Source organism: Giraffa tippelskirchi, chromosome 12 (assembly GCF_054371585.1).
Source record: "Giraffa tippelskirchi isolate mGirTip1 chromosome 12, T2T-mGirTip1v1.2.pri, whole genome shotgun sequence".
NCBI classification, from domain to species: domain Eukaryota; kingdom Metazoa; phylum Chordata; class Mammalia; order Artiodactyla; family Giraffidae; genus Giraffa; species Giraffa tippelskirchi.
In genome coordinates, this window is record NC_137286.1 from 10,909,430 (window position 1) to 10,936,475 (window position 27,046).

Sequence of the window (27,046 nt, forward strand, 5' to 3'; positions counted from 1 at the left end):
AAACTCATCCATCTGTTTTTTTCTATCTCACTCCTGCTCACAAGCTATGTAGCACTAAAAGATAAAACTGCATAATAATGGTACTTTTTAAAAATGTACGATTTCGGGGGGAAAAAAAAAAAGCCAGTCCTCAATGATATGAGAGGCAAACAAAATGATAACCAATTTGTGGGAGGTCAAGAAAAGGACCAGAAACTCTTAGTATATCATATTTGTCTAAAGCACTTTCAGAAACATTATCTTGGGTCTCCAAAAATGAGGCTTGTCTGTGCTAGCTCACGAATCCCAGGCCCTTGCCCACAAAGAATAAGCTGCGTGTTAGAAGAGACCTAGATACTGACAGTATTGTCTTTCTCTATTCTTATTCCTTGTTTCAACCTTGTGAGAGCTCAAAATCTAAAGAGGAAGACAGACTCACATGCTAAAAATTCTAATCGTATGGCAAGAATGAGTTAGACAACCTGCACTGTTTACCGAATCCTAAACCAATGGGAAAACGAAGAGGGGGCGGGAGCAGATGCCATCCAAAGGTGACCACATAACACAGTCTCTACTGGAGAAATTCACCTGAGAACTGTAACTCTGCTAACTGTTTGACCATGTGTAGGATCCTAAATGATTTGTATGTACAGAGCCTGCCATCTAGATTAGGATCACTGCAGTTCTCATTTCAAAACCCCAAACACAACATATAAGCAGCTGATACTGTGTTTGGATTTGTAACAATGAAACAGATGTCACCCAGGCCATGCTTTGAGTTCCCAAAGAAAACTAAACTGGACATAGTCGATATTCATTTCTTTACCCAAAATAATTAAAGTCTGTTTCAATGAAAAGAACAAAATTTTTTAAATGATTAGCTTAGAGAATTAAACTTCCAAGAAAGACAAAACTTCCTTTGAAGACAAAGATGACTCAAGAATCTAAAGCAGAAGCTACCAAGTATCAATCCACAACATCAAGAATTTTTCAAATGTGGTATATTTTCATGTTGTACTATAAAACTGAATCCTTAATAATGTTACATCTTCACAACATTAGGTTAAAAAGCTTGCAAAGTTAGAGAACCATTTAACTCTATTTACAGTCATCATGCTTAGAATCACAGAGAAACAAATTATATTTTTAACAGCACCAGAGGAAGGCAAAAGAAAACTAGCATTTGAGGGTCTATGTGTCAGGCAAGATGCCTTATACATACTATCATGCTATTCTTGATAATATATATGCAATATGTTTATTACAATTTTTTATTGGCGTAAAACTGCTTTACTATGTTGTAGTAGTTCTGCTGTACAACACGTGAGTCAGCTGTATGTATACATATACTCCCTCCCTCTCAAGCCTCCCTCCCACCCTCCATCCCACCCCTAGAGGTCATCACAGAGCACTGAGCTGAGCTCCCAGTGCTATACAGCAGCTTCCCACTGACTGTTTTACACATGGTGCTGTACATACGTCAATGCTACTCTCAACTCGTCCCACCCTCTCCTTTCCCCACTGTGTCCACAAGTCCATTCTCTCCATCGACATCTATATTTTTGCCCTGCAAATAGGTTCATCCATACCATTTTTTCTAGCTTCCATATAGATGCGTTAATATACAATATGTGTTTTCCTCTTTCTCATTGACTTCACTCTGTATGACAGATTCTAGGTTCATAAACATCACTACGAATCATCCAATGTCACACTTTTTCATGACTGAGTAATATTCCTGTGTATATTAAATATATGTACCACATCTTCTATATTCCTTCACCTGTGAGTGGACACCCAGGTTGCTTTTATCTCCTGACTATTGTAAATAATGCTGCAATGACTATTGGGGTGGATGTGTCTTTTTGAATTATGATTCTCTTGGGAGTATATGCCCAGCAGTGGGATTTCTGGGTCATATAGATTTTAATTTTAGTTTTTTAAGGAACCTGCATACTGTTTTCCATAGTATTTATAACAATTTACATTCCCACCAACAGTGCAAGAAGGTTCCCTTTTTACTTGAAAGTTGAGCAAACCGAGTCCCAAGGGAAAAACAATGTGACTTCCCCAAAGTCACCCTACTAAAGATTAGAGAACGACTTCCACCATACTCTCGAGCTATTATACCACTTATGATCATCGTTTCATCAGTATAAGTGGTTGGACTGGTAGCCTAAAAATGTCTTCAAGTTGTTAATTTTGCAAGAGAAAAATGTGCACACAAACTATTTAGTGATATTAATCACTAAATAATCACTAAAGAGCCTCTTGATGAAGGTGAAGAAGGAGAGTAAAAGAGCCGGCTTAAGACTAGATATTAAAAAAACTAAGATCATGGCATCCAGCCCCACTACTGCATGGCAAACAGAAGGGGGAAAGGTGGAAGTAGTGACAGATTTCCTCTTATTGGGCTCCAAAATCACTGTGGATGGTGACTGCAGCCATGAAATCAGGAGACAATTGCTTCTTGGCAGGAAAGTGATAACAAACCTAGACAGTGTGTTGAAAATCAGAGACACTACTCTGCCAACAAAGGCTGGTATAGTCAAGGCTATAGTCTTCCCAGTGGTCACATATGGTTGTGTGAGCTGGACCATAAAGAAGGCAGAACACCAGAGAATTGATGCCTTAGAACTGTGGTGCTAGAGAAGACTTCTGAAAGTCCCTTGGACAGCAAGGAGATCAAACCAGTCAATCTTAAGGAAGATAGGCCCTGAATATTCACTGGAAGGACTGATGCTGAAGCTCCAGTATTCTGGTCATCCGATGCGAACAGACAACTCATTGGAAAAGTCCCTGATGCTGGGAAAGATGGAGGACAGAAGGAGAAGAGAGCATCAGAGGATGAGATGGCTGGACGGCATCACCGATGCTATGAACATTTGTTGCTTAGTCTCTCAGGTGTGTCCAGCTCTTTGTGACTCCATGGACTGCAGCACGCTAGGCTTCCCTGTCCTTCACCATCTCCCGGAGCTTGCTCAAACTCATGCCCACTGAGTCAGTGATGCCATCCAACCGTCTTGTCCTCTACAGTCCCCTTCTCCTCCTGCCTTCAAGCTTTCTCAGCATCTGGGTCTTTTCTAATGAGTCGGCTTTTCTCATCAGGTGGCCATAGTATTGGAGCTTTAGCATCAGTCCTTCTAATGAATATTCAGGATTGATTTCCTTTAGAATGGGCTGGTTTGATCTCCTTGCAGTCCAATAAACATGAACTTTGGCAAACTCATGTTTTTGTGGGGTTTTTTGCAAGAGAAAAATGTGCACACAAATTATTTAGCAATATTCACATTATAATAAATTCTTTTACTGATAATTTCCACTATCCATCTTTTACTATCCCAAAGCCATGTCAACATAGTAAGCAAAAAGTATCATGCATTGTGAAGAGGAGACAAACTTCTCTTCTGACTACAGTGGTACCACAACTTATAAAGAGAGCATTTCATTTTGAATGGCTCTTCAATTTCACATATGAAAACCTGAGCTCATTACTCCCCTCCCTCTTTTTACCCACAGAGGTATAAACTGCCCTCTGCTTCTCCATGGACATGTCTTAGAATTACTCTAACCTTTCCTCTCTCCCTCACAGCCCACATCAAGTCTCACAACAGTATACAAGATGAGCATTTTCCTCACTTGTTCTAGGGTAGAATGAACATACCAAAGAGCAAACACACCTGCTGCATTAATAAATTTTTTCTTATTTTTATGTATTCTTTATCTGGGTTTTTTTTCCTTGTTGTATTTCAGTATTATCAGGATAATAGTGTATGTTAACTTTGATATGTTTTTAATTTAATATACATAGAAGGATAATAATTGTTAAAATTTAGTTTCAATTATATATACTAATTCCCACACACAAACACATATATGTATACACTAAGTCACAATTTTTAAATGTATTCCTTACTTGTGAATCACGGTAAAAAAGATTTTTTTGAAAAATCACTGTTCTACAGTATTTTACAAAGAGTAAAAGGGAATATTACCAACATCTGCCCTAAATATTGAGCTATCACAGGAATATTGAAAGGTATGTAAAACATGAGTTCAAGAATAACTTTACAAACTTGGAAGATTCCTGGAAACATTGTAATATCTGCCTTTATTCTTCTTAATGTCCCCATTAACAGATGGTAGTAAAATATCCATTTAAAAATACTTTTAAAAAATATAGAGATATATGACATAGCAATGGAAAGGGGCTAGCTAAGAGAACTGGGTTTACATATCAGCCAATCCAGGAAGCTAAGAACCCAGGAGAAAAACAGAATAGTAACTGACAGCTATTTTTAAAGAGAGAGAGAAAATAAGGCCAAATCTCTGGCACCTGCAGAAAGAAAGAATGATAAATAGCTATCATAGGGAGAGGAGGAGACCCGATTACTTTCCTATAGAAGATGGGTGGGCTGATATGTTCAATAATTCAGCAAATGTTTATTCAAGAGCTGCTGGGGACCAGGCCCTTGTTCTGGAGTCTCTACCACAATCTAATGATGCTTTACATCTAGCCAGAGAAAGTATCAGACAACAAATATGGAACTGAGTGCTTATTACATATTGGACTCCGAGGTGAGCCCTGGCAGGAACATGGTAATAGACAGACAGACACAAACCCTTCCCTGTTAGAGCTTCATAGTCAAAGAAGAACAGGTTTTTAAAAAAAATCAATGAAATCATGCTAAGTATGCAAAGACCCATTAAGGAACAGTCCACGGTACTATCAAGAACACTTTTGGTTTGGAGGTCAAGGAGGCCTTCCCTGAAAAGTCAAGCCCTGAAAGATGAGCAGGAATCAGTGACAAGTGAGAGAGCAGAAGGAACAGTGTGTTCCAAGGTCCCAGGCTGATGGGATTTATTCAATCATTTCATAAAGGCTTACTGAACTCTCAGTATTTGCCAGTCACTGTGCTCTGGAAATAGAAAACAATAAAAACAAAGCACTCTGATTCTGTGTATCTGAATTAGAGTGGCAAGGAAGGAACGCCTTCTTGTAGAAATAAAATCAATAGGACTTAATACAAAACTAATGACTGAGAGAAAAAGAAAGCATAAAATTATTCCCAGGTCTCCCTCCAGCACAATTTAAAAGGATGGTCAGGCTCCAGTGACAAGTACAGGCATATTTAGATAAAAGTAAAGAATTCTGTTTCGGGCACATTGAGTTGGAAAAGCCAGCAAGGCATTCTGGTAGAAATGTGGTGGCGGTGGTGGCACCTGGCAAACATACCGGCCCCAAGTCAGGCAGAAAAGCCTGGGCTACAGCCACCGGTTTGGAAATTCTGTCACAGAGATACCAAGTCTGGAAGTGGAGAATATGACACTTCTAGACTTAGTAGAAGGACAGTCCCTAACACAATATACAGGGACCCTGTCTGCTCATCCGACTGATGCTACTGTAAACTGGGCACCAAATCAGGAGAAATACAAACAAATCATTGTAAAATGTAAAAGCTCATTGGTCAACTCAAAATCAATCTGTAAAAGCTGTGTGAAATAGTGAATCCTTTTCCATGACATTAACTATAGGATATGATGGAATGGTGCTAAAGAGGGCCTATACATATTAATTCACTCCCTCACACTGTGACAAGGAATAAACCAGCATCCACAGAGACTATGGAAGTAGTTCAAGGCTTGCTGTTGTTCAGTCACCAAGTCATGTTTGACTCTGAGACCCCACGGACTGCAGCATGCCAGGCTCCCCTGTCCTTTGCTATCTTTCCAGAGTTTGCTCAAATTCATGTCCACTGAGTCAGTGATGCTATCTGACCATCTCATTCTCTGCTGCCCGCTTCTCCTCTTGCCCTCAATCTTTCCCAGCATCAGGATCTTTTCCAATGAATAGTCTCTTCTCATCAGGTAGCCAAAGTATTGGAGCTTCAGCTTCAGCATCAGTCCTTCCAATGAATATTCAGGGTTGATTTCCTTTAGGATTAACTGGTTTGATCTCCTTGCTGTCCAAGGGACTCTCAAGAGTCTTCACCAGCACCACAAGGTTAGCCAGCTAGTTAATGTTGAAGGTTAACCAGCTACTCATTGCTACAGTCAGGATACTACCTCTACAAAGCAAGAATCTAATTTAAATAAAACAACGAAACTAAGGTCGCTCATGGATTCCTTAATAACAACTTAATTTCACACACAAAATAAGTATATTTTCTTCTTTTGAAGGAGCAGAGAAATAAATGTACTAACCACGTGAGGAAAGCTGATAACCAGTGTGAGCACAGAATTAAGTTTACAGAGTCACAGAGCAAGAAAGAGTCTCAGCAGTATCACTAGTTCAGTTCCCTCACTTCACTGACAGAATTCAGAGGAGTTAAATGATGCTCCTAAGGTCACACAGCTGGGTAGTGGCTGTGCTCTGTTTCTTAGCAACAGGGATTAAAAGAAAAACTCAAGTTGCTGTACACAGCTTTCACTGCTGAATAAAAAGAAACATAAAATTAGTCTAGAGACTAATATACATGTTGTTGAGTTGCTAAGTTATGTCCGACTCTTTTGCGACCCCACAAACTATAGCCCGCCAGGCTCCTCTCTTTACAGGATATTTTCACTCAAGAATACTGGAGTGGGTTGCCCCTTCCTTCTCCAGGGGATCATCCCGACCCAGAGATGGAACCCATGTCTCCTGCATTGGCAGACAAGTTCTTTATCACGGTGCCACCTAGGAAGCCTGATTTTATATATATATATATATAATGTGCTGTGCTGAGTCGCTTCAGTCATATTTGACTCTTTGTGATCCTATCGACTGCAGCCTGCCAGGCTCCTCTGTCCATGGGGATTCTCTAGCCAAGAATACTGGAGTGGGTTGCCAAGCCCTCCTCCAGGAGAATCTTTCCAACCCAGGGATTGAACCCAGGTCTCCCACATTGCAGGCAGATTCTCTACCGTCTGAGCCACCAGGGAAGCCCATATTTACGTATAGAGCTAACCAATAAAATATACGTCATTCTAGAACATGAAGAAATATTTTTCTTGAAAGAAAAAAAAAAGGAAGCCACATCTACTTACCCACCTGTATATCAAAAGAAATAAGTAAAATGCTGGGATTTTTTACCCTTCAGCAAGTTTCTGCTAATCCAATATTTGAAAACCATTTCACTAAACAAATGTTTTCTTACTAATGTCTCTATCAGTAAACTACAGTAAGCCATGTGAATGTTCCTATTTTGTAAATGAAAGATTTAATCAGCTTAAATAGCAGAGATGGAGAAGGCAATGGCACCCCACTCCAGTACTCTTGCCTGGAAAATCCCATGGACAGAGGAGCCTGGTAGGCTGCAGTCCATGGGGTCACTAAGAGTAGGACACGACTGAGCGACTTCACTTTCACTTTTCCCTTTCATGCACTGGAGAAGGAAATGGCAACCCACTCCAGTGTTCTTGCCTGGAGAATCCCAGGGACGGCGGAGCCTGGTGGGCTGCCATCTATGGGGTTGTACAGAGTCGGACACGAATGAATAGACTTAGCAGCAGCAGCAGCAGCAAATAGAAGAGATGAGGAACAGGGATATTCCCAGGTTTTTAACCTGCGACAGTAAGTATTAATGCTGGTGCCACTTATCTGAGATAAGTAGGCAACCCAAATCAGGAAAGATCTGACGGAAATGATAGAGCTAGCGATGCAGATATCTGAGAAAACATTAAAGCAGAAGGAACAGCAAGTGCAAAAGCGCTGAGGTAATGTGTACTTGGTATATTTAATGAACAGCAAGGATGGCTGGAGTACACAGCAAGCGAAGAAAAGAAATGAAGTCAGAGGTGTAATGGGGAAAAAGCAGAGGTCACAGAAGTCAGGCCAAGTACATGCTCAAACCATAATGGAACTAAATTAGAAATCACTAACAAAAAGTATGCAGAAAATCTCCAAACATTTGGAAATGAAATAATGCACTTCTAAATGACTCATGAGTTTCATGAGTCAAAGAAGGAATCTTGGGATAAATTAAAACTTTTTTCAACTAAATGATAAAGATACAACATATCAAAATTTGTAGGACGCAGCTAAAGGGAAGTTTACAGCATTAAAAATGCACACATTAGAGTAGAAGAACATTCTAAAAATCAATAATCTGAGCTTCCCCTTAAGAAACTAGAGAAAGAAGATAAAATTAACTGCCAAGCAAGGAGAATGCAGGAAATAATAAACATTAGAATAAAATAATGAAACTGAAAACAGGAAAACATTAATAATAATAATAATGAAACCAAAAGCTGGTTCTTTGAAAAGATCCACAAAAAAAAAAAAACCTAGCCATGTTAAACAAGAAAAAAAGCAAGAAGACACAAATTAGCAAGACCGAGAATAAAAGGTAGGATATCACTACTGGCCCCACAAATATTAAAAGGGAATATTAGCATAGCATAATTAGATGCCCATAAATTCGATAATGCAGATGAAATAGAGTTAAGTACCCAAAACTATCAAAACTCACTCAAGAAGAAATAAATGAGGCCAATAGCCCCATATCTATTAAATAAATAGAATTTTTAGTTTAAAACCTTTCAAATATAAAATTCCAGGCCCAGATGGTTTAATGGGTGAATTCTACCCGACATTTAAGGAAGAAATAATACCCATTCTAGATAAACTCTTTCAGAAAAACAGAAAACCACCTCCCAAGTCATTTCATGAGCATTCCTCTAAAACCAAAAACTAGGCAAAGATATTATAAGAAAAGGGCAAACCAGTTATCTCTCATTAAAATAGATGTAAAAATCCTCAAAAACATCGTAGCAAATAGAGTCCAGAAACATAAAAAGAAAAATTCACCAAGTAGATTTCATCCCAAGAATGCAAGGCTGGTTCATCATTTGAAAACTGATCAGTGTAATTCACCATATTAAAGGACTCGATAAGAAAAGTCATATATGTTATCAATAGATTTAGAAAAAAAAATTCAACAAGATTTAATACCCATTCATGATAAAAACTCTCAGCAAATTAGGAAGGAGTAGAAAAAACTTCCTTAACTTAATGATACCTATTAGAGGCTTTCCAGGTTGCTCAGTGGTAAAGAATCTGCCTGCCAAGCAGGAGATGCAAGAGACGTGGGTTCAATCCCTGGGTCAGGAAGATCCCTCGGAGGAGGAAATGGCAACCCGCTCCAGTATTTCTGCCTGAAAAATCCCATGGAAAGAGGATCCTGGTAGGCTGCAGTCCATAGTATCACGAAGAGCTGGACACGACAGGGCACACAGGTACTAGAGACTTATAGCCAACATCTTACCTAGAGATGAGAGATTGAATGTTTTCACCCTAACATCAGGAGCAAGGATGAAAGGTCCTCTCTCACCACTGAAACAGTGGAGGAATCTGGCAGATACGACTTTAACCCAAGTGATCAGGATTAACATCACCAGTGATAAGTCATACTGATGCAATGTACCCCTGAAATGACAGGATGAGAGAGGCATGTCTATGCCTCTATGATATTCTTTCTAAAAGTCTATAACTCCAATCTAACAATGAGAAAAACATCAGACAAACACAAGTTGAGGGGCATTCCACAACATAACTGACTAGTACTCTTTAAAACTATCAAGATAACGTAAAGCAAGAAAAGACTGAGAATATGTAACAGCCAAGAGAAGACTAAGGAGCTATAACAACTAAATGCAATATCCTGGGCTAGATCCTGAAACAGGAAAAAAGGACATTAGTGAAAAAACTGGTGAAATCCAAACAAAGTCTAGCACTTAGTAAACAGTGTTGTACCAATGTTAATTTCTCAATTTTGACAAATATACCATTGGCTATATAAAGATGTTAGTTTTAGGGGAAAATGGTAATAGGCATACAGTAACTCTCTATCTTTGTAACTTCTCTGGAAATCTAAAATAATTCCAAAATTAAAAAACCTTTTTTAAAAAAGTAAAAGGGTAGCAAAATATACTGTGTAAACACTAACCAAAAGAAAGCTGGAATGAGTATATTAATACCAGATAAAGTAGACTTCAAACAAGGAATATTTCTAGTGATAAAGACAAACATTACATAGCTATGAGAGATTACTTCAATGAAAAACATAACAACCTTAACAGTATATACACTAATTACAAAAATCAAAATACATGAACTACTGTTAAAAATGATATATGTGAAAGAAGGAGTAGACAGATCTGTTAGAGACTTCAATATTCTACTCTTTTAGTTAGTAGAACAAATAGAAAATATTCTTAGAGATGTAAAAGATCTGAAAAATATCAACCAGCTTGACCAACTGACAATGACAGAATATTACACCCAACAACAGGAGAATACATATTCATACACATGGAATAATTACCAAGACTGACCCATGCTCTGGCCAAAAAACAACCCTCAGTATATTTAAAAGAAATGACATCAAGCAAAGTGTTGTCTGTGACCATTACAGAATTAGACTAGAAACAGGAAGGTGTCTGGAAAAATCCCACAAACAACTAGAAAATTACGCGAGATATGCATACATACCAACCACAGGTGTAAATCGTCTCTCTCCATCCCCACTATCATCAGAGCTACAAGGGGAGATGCATTCTCCTCCACATTTCCAGGCTAGACTTTTGTGAGTCCTTTCCCCCTTCAAGAATGTCCATTATGGAAGGAAATATAGTTCATATATTTATTACGAAAAGTATTTCCAAGCAAATGCAGCTTGGAAGCCTGTTACCAAGAGAATTTTCATAACTATTCTAAACCCACCAGACTCCTCAGCCTGATTTTTCACCTGAACATGTAAATATTTTTATGCTAGCCATATAGCTTTCATTCTGCCTAAAACATATTCAAACCAAATCTACAGAACTCTTTCAAGAAAATATTGTTCTACTCTGATAGTTTTTGGTAAAAAACGGTATCTTCAGATTCATTATAATACTACTATGTCTACTCCTTAATGAAACATAGGCACTTTCCTGAATTATGAATATCTTCTTCAAAGATGACCTTTTAAAAAGAGCTCTAAAACTGTTCACCTATCCAAGGTGAAGATCCCTTATATAGATGTTCATTAGCACCGCCTAGTGGAGGAAATAAACCAAGGTTCAACATCTTTTCCTTATCTTCTTAGAACTGAAGACACCTGCTGAAGCAAGATGGACTCTTTTGAGCAAACTCAGAGAGACAGTGAAGGACAGGGAAGCCTAGCATGATGCAGTTCATGGGGTGGCAAAGAGCAGGACACAACTTAGCGACTGAACAACAACAACTCATCATATCACCTGGAGAAAAGAGGAAACAGTGTTTGAAGAACTTAAGTGACTTGAACATGACTGCAGAGACACCAGGTCCCCTGATTCTGGCCCTTTTTCTACTACATGCTATAGCTAAGTGGGGGAAAAATTTAACCTCAACACTTACCTTATACCACAAACAAAATTGAAGTGGAAATGAATCATAGACCTAAAATCAAGAGCTAAAACCACAAAATTTCTGAAAGAAAGCATAGGAAAAAATTTAATGACCCAGATTTGGCAAAGATTTCCTAAATATAACACAAAAAGCACTAACTATAATGAAAAAAATCACTAAATTAGATCTCATCAAAATTAGACTGCAGCAAAGCAAAGAAACTTTGCTCTCTAAAAGATAGGTACACTTAGAAAAATTAAAAAGTAAGCCACAGACCAGCAGAAAATATTTGCAAAGCACATACCCAACTAAAGGGAATTCCCAGGTGGCACTGCTGGTAAAGATCCCACCTACCAATGCAGGAAACTAAGAGACACAAGTTCGATCCCTGGGTCGGGAAGATCCCCTGGAGAAGGGTATGGCAACCCACTCCTTCTGAACTGGAGACTCATGGACAGAGGAGCCTGGTGGGCTACGGTCCATAGGGTCTCAAAGATTTGGACATGACTGAAGCAAATTGGCATGCACTTATATCCAACAAATAGGCAACAGATTTAAATATACCTTTACCAAGCAAGATATATGTGTCTGACTCATAAATACATGTAAAGATGCTCAATGTCCACTGGTCATTTGGGAAATTCAAATTATAAATACAATGAAATACCACTACTCTAGACCACTGGTAACACCACCAGAATGCCTAAAACCAAAACGACTGCTCATACCAAGTGTCAGTAAGTATACATATGGAGCAGTCCAAACTCTCACACACTGCTGGTGGAAATGTAAAAGTGTACAATCACTTGGAGACAGTTTAGCAGTTTCTTAAAAATGGAAGCGTACACCTACTGTATGACCCACCCATTCCACTCTCCAGCTGTTCACCAGAGGAAAGAAAGCACATGGCCACCCAAAGATCCAAATGAATGTTTGTAGCCACTTAGTTTGTCATACCCCCAAACTAGAAATGATCCAAACGTCCATCGACTGAGAATGCATACACAAAATGGACTATAGCTTTAAAATGGAATTATCAATAATAAAAAGGAATGAACCACTGATACATGCAACATTATGAATGAACTTTAAAAAATTATATTGAGTAAAAGAAGCCAGATGACAAAGCAGCTACTATATGATTCATTTCTATAAAATTCTACAAATTGAAAACTTATCTATAGTGTCAGAAGGCAGATTAGTGGTTGCCTGGAGTACGGGAAGGAATCAGAAGGAAGAGAAAAAACATTACAAAGGAGCACAAAACTACACTGAGGAGTGACAGCTGTGTTCATTATCTTAATGGTGATGATGCTTTTATGGGTGTGTGTGTATATATATATATATACAGAGAGAGAGAGAGAGAGAAAGTTGCACAGTCGTGTCCAACTCTTTGTGACTTCATGGACTATACAGTCCATGGAATTCTCCAGGCCAGCATACTGGAGTGGGTAGCCTTTCCTTCTCCAGGGTATGTTCCCAACCCAGGGATTGAACCCAGGTCTCCCGCATTGCAGGCAGATTCTTTACCAGCTGAGCCACCAGGGAAGCCTATATATATATACACATACATATATAGATATATATATGTATGTATATATGTCAAAATGTATCAAACTGTATGGTTTAAGTATATGCAGGTTATTTGACATCAGTTATACCTCAATAGAACTGAATGAAAAAATATATACTCATCCTATGACCAGCATTCCATTCTCAGGCATTAGCCCAGAGATAGGAAAACATATGCCTATGTTCTAGAACAGGAAAATTTGCCACTGAAGTATACTGACAAAAAGCAGATCATCTGTTGCCCAGGCTTAGGGTGGAGGATTAACTGCAAAGGGGCACCATCTGGGAGACAAGATTTTATAACTACATGAATTCTCTGGATAGGAATTTTCCTATACATCCAAAGTAAAGGATGTTCTGAATTGCCAGCAGTTTATTTAAAAGACCAAGAATAATTATTCTTTACTGAACATGACTCTACACTAAGCACTGTGCCCTCCACATACATTCCCAAAGCTTCTAAACAATCCTACAACGTAGGTTTTATTATTCCCAGTTTAGATTAGGAGGCTTGGGTCCAAATAAGAAACTTAGCCTAGGTTTCTCAATAGATAAATGAGCAAGTCTAGGCCTCGGAGGACAAATCTTATGTCTTAATATAAAGTATTTCTGACACTACATACTGCCTTCTCAATGCCCAACATACTTATTAACTAGAGATGACTTGTATTCCACTAAAATTTAAGAAAAGCGTGTTTGCTTCCTTAAACAAATATCAACACTTCCTTGAACACAAGTATTTGCTGGTACAATGCCACTCATTCCCCAGGAGATACCTAATACAAAGTAAGTACTCAGTAAATATTTTGTGTGTCTTAAGCTAAATTAATTAAAAAAAAAAAAAGCTACGATTAGGGCATCCAGTCCTATCACTTCATGGCAAATAGGGGAAAACTGGAAGCAGTGAGAGATTTTATTTTCTTAGGCTACAAAATCACTGCGGATGGTGAGTGCAGCCCTGAAATTAAAATTTCTATCCATACTCTGATGATATATCTTGTATTTTAATTTGAATTCCCAGTTTGCTGTTGTGCTATCTCTTTGAATGAAATACAAATCCTTTGAGAGTGTCATGGGAAAAAAAAAAAAAGACGCTTGCTCCCTGGAAGAAAAGCTATGACAAACCTAAACAGCATATTAAAAAGCAGAGACATCACTTTGCTGACAAAACTCCGTATGGTCAAAGCTATGGTTTTTCTAGAAGTCATGTACAGATGTGAGAGGTGGACCATAAAGAAGGCTGAGCGTTGAAGAATTGATGCTGTCAAACTGTGGTGCTAGAGGAGATTCTTGAGAGACCCTAGGACAGCCAGGAGATCAAACCAGTCAGTCCTAAAAGAAATCAACTCTGAATAAAACTGGAAGGACTGATGTTGAAGCTGAAGCTCCAATAATTTGGCCGACTGATGCGAAAAGCCAACTCATTAGAAAAGACCTTGATATTGGGAAAGATTGAAGGCAAAAGGAGAAGGGAGAGGCAGAGGATGAGATGGTTAGAAAGCATCATCAACTTAATGGACATGAATTTGAGCAAACTCAGGGAGATAGTGGTGGACAGGGGAGCTTGGCATGCTGTAGTCGGCCACGGGGTAGCAAAGAGTTGGACACAACTTAGAACTGAACAACAACAACAACCTAAATTCATAAAATTTATTCTAAAGTAATTGCTAGTTGCATTATAAATCCTCTCCATTATTAGCATGTCTGATTTGGAGGGGGAATTACACTGTAAGACACATCTGCATACAAGGATATAATAGATTTTGCTATTATTTCTGACATCATTACTACATACAAATATTATACAGTCAAAAAAGTGGTGACTGTGAAGAACTAAGAATGAACACTTTCTCCCTGCCTCTCACACCTGGTGGCCAACAATGGCCAGTGAAAGATATTGCAAAAAGCAAAATATCTATGTTGAAAGAGGTATAAATTTAAAGATCACTGAAACACTCATGCATGTGTGCTCAGTTGCTTCAGTCGTGTCCGACTCTTGGCGACCCTATGGACTGTAGCCCATCGGGCTTCTCCATCCATGGGATTCTCCAGGCAAGAATACTAGAGTGGGTTGCCATGCCCTCCCCCAGGGGATCTTCCCGACCCAGAGATCGAACCTGGGCCTCCTGCACTGCACTCCTCATTACCACTGAGCCACTGGGGAAGCCCTTAATTCCCTTCATGTGACCCTAATTCTAAGAGTTATGATTTTTACCACTTGGTTGAGTCAACACTTTAAATAATAATGTGACTACTAAGAAACCACTATACAACAAGATTGGGAGCCAAGCAATAAAAACCCAAATTTTTACTGGGAATTAGATAAGTTTGGGGACAAAATTCAGTCTCCTTGTGCCTCACTTAGCTACATCTCAAGGGTCAGTATGAACTAATTGTTCGTGAAAATAAATATATACACACACAAACATATATATACATTTATAACATACATACATATATATGCCATAATATAGATATGTTGCAGTTACAGAACTTAACCTGCATTTTACTTGAATCTTCATACAAGCATATGTTTTAGCATTACTTTATAGTATGTTTTCTCATAGAAACCTGTAGGCATTTTTATTTATTTATTTATATTTATGTTTTCATATTTATTTATTTGGCTGTGCTGGGTCTTACCACATGTGGGATCTCCGGTCTTCATTGTGGCATCTGAACTCTTTAATTGAGGCATGTGAGATTTAGCTCCCTGACCAGGGATTGAACCCAGGCCCCCTGCATTGGGAGCAGAGTCTCAGCTACTGGACCACCAGGGAAGTCCCACATATAGGTATTTTAAATAGGGTATCAAAAAACAGCTGTATTAACAAGATGAAAACTGCTCAAATCTCTCACAATTGCATCCTGTTATTAAGCTCTAGGTCTTCCCAATGACATTATACGGGTCACCTCTACATTGATGAAAATAGTTTACTCTTTATTTTTAAGCTTTTCTTGCAGATCCCACGAGAGCATTCCACTTTCCACTGATGTCACAGAGAGCCTTCAGAAGCTTCAGTAAATAGGAAAAAAAAGAAACAGATGCCTCCCATCGTTGTTCTTATAGCAAAAGATAAGCAAAAGGAGATGGGAAATAATCTCCAAACCCCTTAGATTCAGAAACCTAGTACTTTTCCAAAACAGGGAGTTCAGGGTTTGCCAAGGACTTAAGTAATGAGGCCTCAGCGATGATGCAAGACATACAGCTGGAATCCATTATGCACGCCTCTGAATATGTGAAACAGTGATCCTGCTTATTCTAGGATGCGAAAATGAAGATGCCTCCAATTTCGATGCACAAAGGCAAGAAATCTGTGCATCACTTTCACACTGGATAACTTGGACGATTTTTTAAAAATAGGACCCTTGGAATCATTAAAAAGCACAGCGACTAGAGGTGGCACCCTTGAAAGAAGACCTTCTAATAACCAAGAGTCTCCTAGCCAAGCCATCTAGCACAATAAAAACTAAGTGTAAAAATTCATGGAAACTCTCTTACATGGAAAGAAAAAGTTGTATGACATAAGTAAATCAGATACAGAATAACAGAAAATTATATGGGCTATTATGTAGGTAGTTCATTATTGATATACTAGAAATTTCTGTACTAGAAAGTTTGTCACTTTTGTTTCCTAAAAAACATAGGGTGAGACCACTCACGCACTGCTGGAAACAGTATAAACTGTGCAAGCACTTGGGAAGATGGTTTAGCGGTATCTTCTAAGTGGGCCATATGCATATGCTGTGACCAGGAGTTCTACGTTTATGAACATAACTGAAAGAAATGCATGTGTATCTTCACCAAAAGACTTGTACAAGAATGTCTGTAGCAGCATTATTCATAACAGCCAAAATCTGAAAACAAATGTCCACCAAGAGTAAATACGGTATGTTCATATAGTAGAATATCACACAGCCATGAGGATGAACAATCTATTTCTCCATGCAATAGTATGAACAAATATCTCTTTCCTAAAAGGTTGAGGAAAAGTAGCTAAACAAAAAAATGTATATTCCATGGTTCTTACTATATTGAGTCCAAACTCAGGCAAACTAATCTATGCTGTTAGACATTAGGATAGTCGATACTCTTTGCAGGGAATGGGGGAAACTGGGCAAGGGTACAAGACAGGCTACTGCTACTGCTGCTGCTGCTGCTAAGTCGCTTCAGTCGTGTCCGACTCTGTGCGACCCCATAGACGGCAGCCCACCAGGCTCCGCCATCCCTGGGATTCTCCAGGCAAGGATACTGGAGTGGGTTGCCATTTCCTTCTCCAGTGCATGAAAGGGAAAAGTGAAAGTGAAGTCGCTCAGTCGTGTCCGACTCTTAGTGACCCCATGGACTGCAGCCTACCAGGCTCCTCCGTCCATGGGATTTTCCAAGCAAGAGTACTGGAGTGGGGTGCCATTGCCTTCTCCAGACAGGCTACTAGGCTAACACAACTAGACAATAGGTTACATCCTGTTTCTTAATCTGGATGCTGGTTATATGGGTGTTTTTGAACTTGTGAAAGCATAATCAGCTGTGTATTTTATGATGTGAGCTCATTTCTGCATATGCTCCAAAAGTTTGTTTTAAAAAACAAATTATATGTTTATGACAGTACCTCTTTAACTGAGATTCTTAATCCATTATTTTGTTTTTTAGAACAGAACAATTAAAGAACAGACCAGACCATAGACCAAATTCAGTACAGAGACAAGAGAGGAATATTATGAGTATCCAAGGATAAAGCAAGGCCATCACAGCGCATGCTCTGAAAAGGGATCGTGTATCTCTCAACAAGGTGTTAGAAGACTCTCAGCTAAGCAACACTCTCCATTTCCCTGGCAAAGGCAAGCTGAGAGCTTAGAGCTAATAGGCTGCTCTCTGAAATACCCACACGCTTCTGTTCTAGCCAGGTGAGCTGTAACCAAGAGTCATCTGTGTTTGTTCTCAGACCAGTTTATCCCAATTTACTTGATACAGCAATTACATAATTTAATTAAATATTACATAAACATATGAATGCGAAGAGTCGTTTCTATGACAACTAAATTGAAAGTTTTAGAAAAACTCAAAGATAAGTTGCCAAAGAAAACTGTTATTGAATTAGGAAGAACAAGACAACTTGCAAAAGATGAGCAAAAAAGATCATTAAAATCTAAAACAGGCTTTCAGACTGCTTCAAAAGCATCTTTAAATTCTCAACTTTAAAGAGACCTGACCTTGACACTGTAAATGTATTATGGAAGTATTTATGCAAGAAAAAGGATTATCAGTTGTGTTAAGCAGACCCTGACTCAAAAGGCAATGGATCCACAACAAAACTCTGGCAAACAAATGTATTTTTTACACTAAAATGAAATACTGAAAGTATGTATCAACTTTATGATTCCCCACATTAACCAACTCCAGGAATTACCAGCTATTCATCTCAATTGTGAGGTATTAAAAGTTGTGATGTGTCTCTCATGTACAACAGTGGAGAAAACTGGGTAAGCAATCCTGGCTACTCAAGACCCACCTCCACCCTCATCTCTCTCTCACACACACACACACACACACTTTCTCTCTCTCACACACACACACCCCATAAGCACCCCACCTCACCAAAACAGTACTAAATGGCTGCTGCTGCTGCTGCTAAGTCGCTTCAGTCGTGTCCGCCTCTGTGCGACCCCATAGACGGCAGCCCACCAGGCTCCGCCGTCCCTGGGATTCTCCAGGCAAGAATACTAAATGGCAGAAGGCATCAAAAATGAAAAGAAATCGAGACAATAGTAAAGGCAAAAGAAGTGTGAAGGTATAGAAGATCTTAGAAATAAGAGCATAAAAAGGAGGTTTTCACACATTTCCCATTTGCCTAGCAAATGGGATAAGTACTTTTTGAAGACAGAACAATGAAAAGCAAGCCAGTAGCAAAACTAATTACTGGAGTTCTTTCTTCCTCATGACCTCATTGCTGCCTTGTGCTAGTCTTGAGTACAAGAGTTCCCAGGATGTGATTAGCAATAGCCACAGTTTACAGGTTTTTATTTTCAGATTTGGCAGCAGAATTCTCAGTCTGTGCTTTCACTAGGGGGAGCACTTACTATTTTCTTAATTAAAAGGCGGGGGGGGGGGGGGGCACAGAAGGGAAAAAGTTCCTAATTAAAGATGTACTTTATTTGACTATCCCTAAAAGGCAAAGTGCAAAATGTTTTAAAATTCACAGTGCAAAGTGACAGATGGTTTTAAAGTGACTGTAAAAGAAAGCAACATAAAAGTTAGTTTAGATACATTAACAAATCAACACATTTAATGCATAATACCAATAGCAAATATTGCTTAAACAGGCTGATCTTATCATCAGTTTAAAACAATCATAACATGTGAAGATTCTGGTAAATACTATTAGCAAAGGGGACTTCCGTGGTGGCTCAATGGTAAAGAGGTAAACCTGCCAATGCAGAGGACACGGGTTTGATCCCTGGTCCAAGAAGATCCCACATGCTGCGGAGCAACTAAGCCTATGCGCCACAACTACTGAGCCCACACTCTAGAGCCTGTGAGCCAGAACTACTGAGGCTGCGTGCTGTAACTACTGAAGCCTGTGGGCCTAGAGCCTGTGCTCTGCAACAAGAGAAGCTACTGCAATGAGAAGCCCCCGCACCACAACAAACAGTGGGTCCCATTTGACGCAACTAGAAACAGCCCATGAGCAGCAACAAAGACCCAGTACAACCAAAAATAAATAAATAAATAATTAAAAATACAATGTATCTAAAAATACTATTAGCAAAGGAAGCTAATAGATTATCTGTCACAAACCTGTTGATATACTTTACTTGCCTGTTACTTTACCTGATTATTGGAAGGCAAAATTAATACTGCTATCCTCTTTTAAAAGTCTGAAGTGTGCCTTGAGCAGGTAAGTAGTAAGGAATTAGGGACATGGTACAGGAAACAGAAGGAAATTCATATTAACTGGGCTCCCATTTGGTCTGGGGCTCTACACAGAATACAACAACACTGTGAAACAAGAATTACTATTTTCCACTTAACAGATGAAAAAAACTATGCTAAGTCGCTTCAGTCGTGTCCGACTCTGTGCGACCCCACAGACGGCAGCTCACCAGGCTCCGCCGTCCCTAGGATTCTCCAGGCAAGAATACTGGAGTGGGTTGCCGTTTCTTTCTCCAGTGCATGAAAGGGAAAAGTGAAAGTGAAGTCGCTCAGTCGTGTCCGACTCTTAGCGACCCCATGGACTGTAGCCTACCAGGCTCCTCCGTCCATGGGATTTTCCAGGCAAGAGTACTGGAGTGGGGTGCCATTGCCTTCTCCGATGAAAAAAACTAGGACTTAACAACCATAAATCACTTGCCCATGGTCGCACAGGCAGTAAATGGTAGAACAGTATACACCCTAAATCTGATTCTATGGCCTACAATACAAAAAAATCAAAAGTTGCTGAATTCACCAGGCATTTTTTGGTCATCTTAAAATAAGTAAATAAATACACCTTATTCCATTAAGAGGTATATATTTATATCACAGCAAGGAATAAGAAAGAACCAAAACAGCAACAACAATAAAACACAGCTTGCCCTCCAAGAGCTTAGTCTATTGAAGAATACATATGCACACTTTTACGTTAAGGAATACCAAGGTATGCAGCCACTAACTGATATGAGAGCTCAGAGAAGCCTGAGATCCATGTGGTTTCAGCAGACAGGAAAGGTCTTATGGAAGATTCAAGACTACAGCTGGATCCTGGCAATGGAAGATGCTAGGGAGGTGTCAATATAACGAAAGGTATTCCAGGGAAGGGGAAGAGTAGTTAAGGATGAACGTGATGTATCTGAGTAACAGTGAAGAGGGCAACAGGACTGCTTCAAGAAGGAAAGACTGAGTGGAAACAACTCACATGTCCATCAACTGATGAATGAACAAACAAAACGTGATATACCCCTATGGTGGAATACTACCCAGCAATATAAAGAAAACAAGTACTGACACACACTACAACAAGGAAAAACCTTGGAAAAAAAGTCAGAAAAGGCCACAAATTGTATAATTTCATTTACATAAAATGCCCAGAAAAGACAAATCCATAGAGAAAGTAGACTTCTGGTTCCCAAAGGCTGGGAAGACTGGGCAAAAATATCAATACAACAGGGAAGTGACTGCTAATAGGTAGAGGGTTTCTCTTGGATATGATGAAATGTTCTAAAATTGATTGTGGTAATGAACCCACAACTGTGTGAAAACACGAAACCATTCAACTAAAAATGGCATATGAACTACATCTCAATCAAGCTTTTAAAAAGAAACGCTGAAGGCCTAATGGGACATCCCATTGCACAGCTAAGATGGAGTCACTTATGCCAAATTAAGGATCTGAAATTTATCTGGGAGGCAATTAGATATGTGAGGAAAGGTTTACCTAGCGAAAACAGAGTATACAAACTTAGGACCTTACTCTAACAAATCCATTCACCTGCTTTAAGTACACTTCTAAAATATACACCAAACTCACAAAGAAGGGAGAGAACTAGAAGCTGTTGTGATATGCTTTTGACTAAACCACAAGCTGTGACTATTAGGAAAGCTGTTTTGCTTCACAGCTAAACGCCACAGACGAGTACAGCAGCATCCCATTTATGCAAATACCACAAAATCATCTGTGTTAAATCTTCAAATCGTGTAATGTTCTAAACTTAATTACGAAAACAGCATTAATAATTGATCTGTCATATTTTAGGGTAAGATAATGAACAGTGTAATTTGGTTTTCATTGGACAGCAGTCCAATATAATGCCTCTTTAGACACTACGTTCAGTTTAAATGCTATCAGAACCCCCACTAATATAAAGCATTTCCTACTGATATTTACACATTTGACTCTGAATTCTAATGTAGCATAATCTCCAAAATAGATATAATATACAAAAATAAGACAGCTAAAAAAACAAATCTGACATTCAAAAGCAAGGAGGAAAATTCTGGGTAGAGGATATCTATAACAGAGGAAAAGGTAAAGTACTCAAAAATAAACCTGAAAATCATAAGAGAAAAAAAGAACTCAGTATTAGATTTTACAGCATTGGGAAGTACAAAGAGGAAAAAAAGGAATACATTACATTTAAAATAGAAGGCTCAATACGTGAGACAAGAGGCTTTAACAGCTTTAACAGAGGCAAAGTTTGGAACACGTCCATAAGACAATCCCACACCCTTCCCCTGAATCCCAGGGAAGAAAGAACCTTTCAGGCAGGCCTCGTGTTCTCTCTTCAGAAGAGGTCCTAAAGGTGAAACCCCACTTTTCCCCAGGAGGGGGTGAGATGGCAGGAATACAAAAAAAGAACTTGGCTGGAGGACCCATGCACAACCATGCTAGTGTTTGCCTTTGGAGTCACCTTGCAAACCTCCTTCAAGGTAGATGAGCCACAAGAAACTAAAGGAGGTATCAGATTTCTTTCCAAACTCTCTTGCCTAAGAAGGAGAGGCCCCATCTGTCTCTGTAAGGGCTTTGTAAGTTCTAGAATTGGGTGAAACTTATGTCCTGTGTCTGAGAACCACCGACAACTTACACGACCTGGTTCGCTAACAATAAAAGCAAAACAGAAAATAAGCTATCCTCAAAAAGAAGCCTTGTCACAGATACCTAGAATGAGGTATCCGCTGTCGCAAGTAAGTAGAGCAAGACTCTATTTCCTAATTGTAAGCCAGCGTTTATCTGGAGAGGATTCAGTAGGAGTAAGTAGGCAGTGACTTCACATCATCAACTGCTGTATGCTAAAAGAAGCTTACCCAATTTTCACCAATTGTCTGCCTACTCCAAACAAGAGAATTGTGGGAAAAGGCAGATGCTTACAACTTCTGTTCACCATATTGGATATGTTCATCATTAAGGATTAAAGTACTTCAAATATTACACAATTATCAAAACAGGTTAAATGGAGCGTTCTCTATGAAACATCAAAAAAACATACAGGTAATTCATACATAAATAAAACCATTTTATTTTAAAATAAATAGGTAGATAACACCAGAAACTAACGCAACACTGTAAATCAACTCTACTCCAATAAGTGGCTTCCCGGGTGGCGCTAGTGGTAAAGAACCTGCCTGCCAATGCAGGAGATGTTGGTTTGATCCCTGGGTCAGGAAGATCCTCTGGAGGAGGGCACAGCAACCCACCCTAGTATTCTGGGGTGAAGAATCAGAGAATCAGACAGAGGAGCCTGGCAGGCTACAGTCCATAGGGTCGCAAAGAGTTGGACACGACTGAAGCAAAACAGCAGCAGCATACTCCAATACAAAAATGTTTTTAAATAATAAAATAAATAGGTAGAAATGATGAGAGCAGGCTACTATAAATCACCAAAAGAGGAAAGGAAACAACATTGACATAAAATCTAAGATCTGGTAACATTTTATAGGAACAGAATTATTGAAGAGAATGGTCTAAATTATAAGCATGCTAAAATTCTAACTTAAATAAGAACAGAACCTGAGATGTCAGAAGAAGAAAATGGAAGTCAAGGAGAGGGTTGCTTTTTTTTTTAAAGGGGAAAAAAAAGTCATTCAAAGAATATCATGGGACTAGAAACATGATCTATAAAACAAGAAAAGAAAAAGAAACTTGCCAGCACCTGAAACTGGCAGAGACCTGAGCTAAGGAAACAAGGATAACAAATATTCCAAGGAGGTCAACGGTACCAGTTTTCAAAATGTGATTCCAAAATACAAAAGCAAGAACTAAGTTGCCAAAAGGGGAAAAAGAAATGTTGTGCAAGAAAAATGTTAAAACAATGTACACAAAATACCTTAGGGGAATTCCTATTTCTGAAGTATTTTTATATATTCATTAAATGTTCACATTAGCTTTTAAAGTTAAATCCACAGCACAATTTTGAAAATAGTTGAAAGAAATCTTGTAAATATTTGTCATAACCATTTGGCTTAAGCAATTCTGTAGAGCTTATGAGATGAACCTTAAGTGAGAGTAGACTCAATTAAATTTTAAAATCTCTTAGGCAAAATTATAAAATGCACATAGCAGAAGCAATATAAACAGGTTATCCTGAGGAAAAAAATTGAACTACTATATTTGCAGATTTTTTTCCATAAATACCATATAAAGTTCAAACTCTACAATTAACTTAAAATTAATCACTGGATATTCTTAAGTCTCATCTAAATTTATCAGCTCTTATGTGAACACAACCAAAGCTGCAAGATTTTTTTTTTAAGAGATTTAACTCAAACCATGAATTGTTCTGTTCCTCCTTCAAGCAATATTCTATAAGCTAGGTACCTTACTTGATTTCAGTTCTGAAATTCATAAGCCCACATCTAAATCTAATTTATGATATAATTAAGTGCTGTGCATGCAAAAGTACTCTGTTCAAGTGGCTAAGTAAATCTGAACATAACCGTAACATGACATTTCAGAAATCATTTGTGGATGCTGCCACAGGAAAAGAGAAGGAATTATCACAAAAAGACTTTACGAAATACCTGAGCAGATAAACAGCCCTTTCAATATCACTGAGGTCTTCATCAACTGTCAATCTTTCTATTTCTTCTGGTGTCTGTCAAGTGTAAAATACAAATTATGCACACATACATCAGCTCAAGTCTTGCCTCCAGGGACTCTATATGAGTACAGACTAATGAAAAAGTTTCGCAATTAAGCATTTTCTTTGAAAACTAATTAAGGGGTCTGCCACCCTCAAATCACAGATGTCTCTAATGGTCGGGTTTAGGTGGTGGAGTTTGGGGGGCTCCGGGGCTTTTTTTTTCTTTTGTTTACTCTTCTAGCTTCTAGACTGAAGCCTGAGAAACACATTGTGGCTTCAGAGCCTTGCTGAAATAAATTGTATGTGCATATGTAAAATATGCATGTGGTTTTCATCTCTAATATTTAAGAGTGTTTCCCCAGCGTTTTCATCCCAGGAAATGCTTAAAAGGAGGGGGATGAAGACTGCAGCCAGCCGAGGGAGAATGAGAAAGACGAAATGTGGATTGGGGGAGGGAAGGGACTAAACTCTGGGGCTGGAAGGAAACCAAAGATATTGCGGCAGGTGGGAGTGAAAAGAGTTAAAGGAGAAATTGCGGGGGACGGTGGTCGGTCAACCAGGTTTGGCAGCAGTGAAGGTTGGAGCCTCGGGAAGTAAGATGACTCTGCGGGGTGGGGGAGCCAGTGGCAGGTGGCGGGGGAGGGGGGCTAGTGAAGGCTGACTCTCCTAAGGGGATTGGGGAGCAGGGTCCCTGCTAAGAGTCTTGGAGGGGCTGGAAGGAAGGGACACGTGGTGACTCAGGATCGGGACAAAGGGTCGAGAGGGCTTTGAAGACCGAGAGAGGACGACTCCAGGATGGGTGCTGGTGGGTTGGGAGGTGAAGTGGGGGCCCTGGGCTTGCTCTGATGAGGACGGAGGTGGGGGGGGTGGGATCTGAGGTATCTCTGGAAAAGGTAGCGGGGAGAGTCGGGGCCGTGTTAACTGAAGACTGGGACTAGGTCCACAACCCCGGGGAGCAGCAGCACCAGGGAGCTGAAGCGGGGGGAGGAGGAGCCCCAAGGAGAGGACGCGGGAGGCAGCGGGCTGCGGCTGCGAGGGGCAGCTCCCGCAGGGCCCCGGGGGCGGGGGGCCGCAACGGAGGGGCCCCGGGCCGTGAGAGAGGGACTGCGCGGGAGAGGACGCCGGGCTGGCCCGAATCGAAGGGGCTCGGCGGGCCGTCCTGAGGGGGCCGGGTTGGGGAAAGGGCCCGGGGCGGGCCGGGCCGGGGCGGGCAACTGGAAAAGCGAGGGCGTCTGAGGGGTCGCGGGCGGGCCCCGGGCGCCCGTCCCTTAGGGCTGGGGGTCCAGGCTGGGAGAAGCCGAGCCACGTCGAAGAAGGGGGCCCGAGAGGGGTCGGATTAGGGTAACACGGCCCTCGGGGACTGAGGCGGGCGGGGGCGGGCAGCGGGACTCCGAGAGGGTCCCGGGCCGCCTCGTGGAGCGAAAGGGCGGGGGTCGGGGCAGGGGCCAGCCGCCGGGCGCCCTGCGGGCAGTTCCTCCTCCCCGGGGCGCACCTTGAGGCTCCGGCGGACCGGCCTCTCGATGATGGTGAGCTCCTGCAGGTCCTCCACGTAGCCGAACAGGCTGTTCTGACTGAAATCCATCGCGGCGGCGGCGGCGGGCGACGGCGGATGCATGGACCGCCGGGCCCCCTCGCCGCCCGGGCCAGAGCGGCCCCGGGATGCCGGACGCTCGCAGCCCCGCGGCCGCCCACCAGCAACACTTTCTCCCGCTCTCCGCCGCCGGAGCCGGGCGGGAGGCTAGCGGGCGGCGGGAGAAGGAGAGCGGCCGCCGAGGGGGCGGGGCGAAGCGCGCGGGCGGGCTGTGGGGGGCGGGGCCTGGCCGGGGGAGGTGCCCGCCTCTGCCCCGCCCCCTCCCGGGTGCCCGCTGCCGGCGGGCCGGACGCAACTGCCGCGCCGCGTCCCCCAGCCGCCCTCCTCGCCCCTTCGCCCCGCCCCCGACAGAGCGCGCCCCAAGCAGTAGCGCATGCGCAGAGTCTCCTACCTCCTGCAGCCGGTGGAGGCGGGTTTGGGGTCGGTAGCCCCGGAGCGGAGATGAACCAATAAGTGGGGGAAACAAGGGGGAAGGTGGGCTGGGATCTTGGTTAATTTGCCGGAATCGTGGTGCGGTTATTCGTGGGACCGCCCACCCCAGCGCATGAGCTGGGTAACTCTGCTCTGTCCTTAGGGGAGGGGTGTGTACCCAAAATAAGCAAATAGAACTTGTGGTGTGCTGGTTGTTGGGGACGGGTGATCTGGGAATACAGTCCGGGAGGGGTTAACGTAGGGAGGAAAGGGAAGTCGCTCAGTCGTGTCCGACTCTTTGCGACCCCGTGGACTGTAGCCTACCAGGCTCCTCCGTCCATGGGATTCTCCAGGCAAGAATACTGGAGTGGTTTGCCATTTCCTTCTCCAGGGGATCTTCCCGACCCAGGGACCGAACCCAGGTCTCCCGCATTGGAGGCAGACGCTTTAACCTCTGAGCCACCAACGTAGGGAGGGCAGCCGTCAGAAAAAGGATTCCTGAAGACACTTAAAACTGAATCTTAAAACAGGATTTTTCCAAGAGAAATAAGAGTGAGCGGATTTCGGGTTGAAGCCTGGGCGTCTATATG

At 41.0% G+C, this 27,046-nt stretch overlaps 1 protein-coding gene across 4 annotated transcripts in view; it reads right to left on the reverse strand.

The window, feature by feature from the left end:
* Positions 1 to 26,233, reverse strand: part of PPP4R4 (protein phosphatase 4 regulatory subunit 4) — a 100,451-nt gene extending 74,218 nt beyond the window's left edge. For all 4 annotated transcript variants that reach the window (XR_014071930.1, XR_014071931.1, XM_081552165.1 and 1 more), the window contains exons 1-2: positions 25,947 to 26,233; positions 24,393 to 24,466 (exon numbers count right to left, since the gene is read on the reverse strand). Coding sequence is in view for 2 of the 4 variants with exons in the window: in XM_081552165.1 (XP_081408291.1) it covers positions 24,393 to 24,466; positions 25,947 to 26,069 (197 nt within the window). In the remaining 2 variants the exon portion in view is untranslated. The remainder of the gene's footprint in view (positions 1 to 24,392; positions 24,467 to 25,946) is intronic.
* Positions 26,234 to 27,046: the final 813 nt, after the last annotated feature.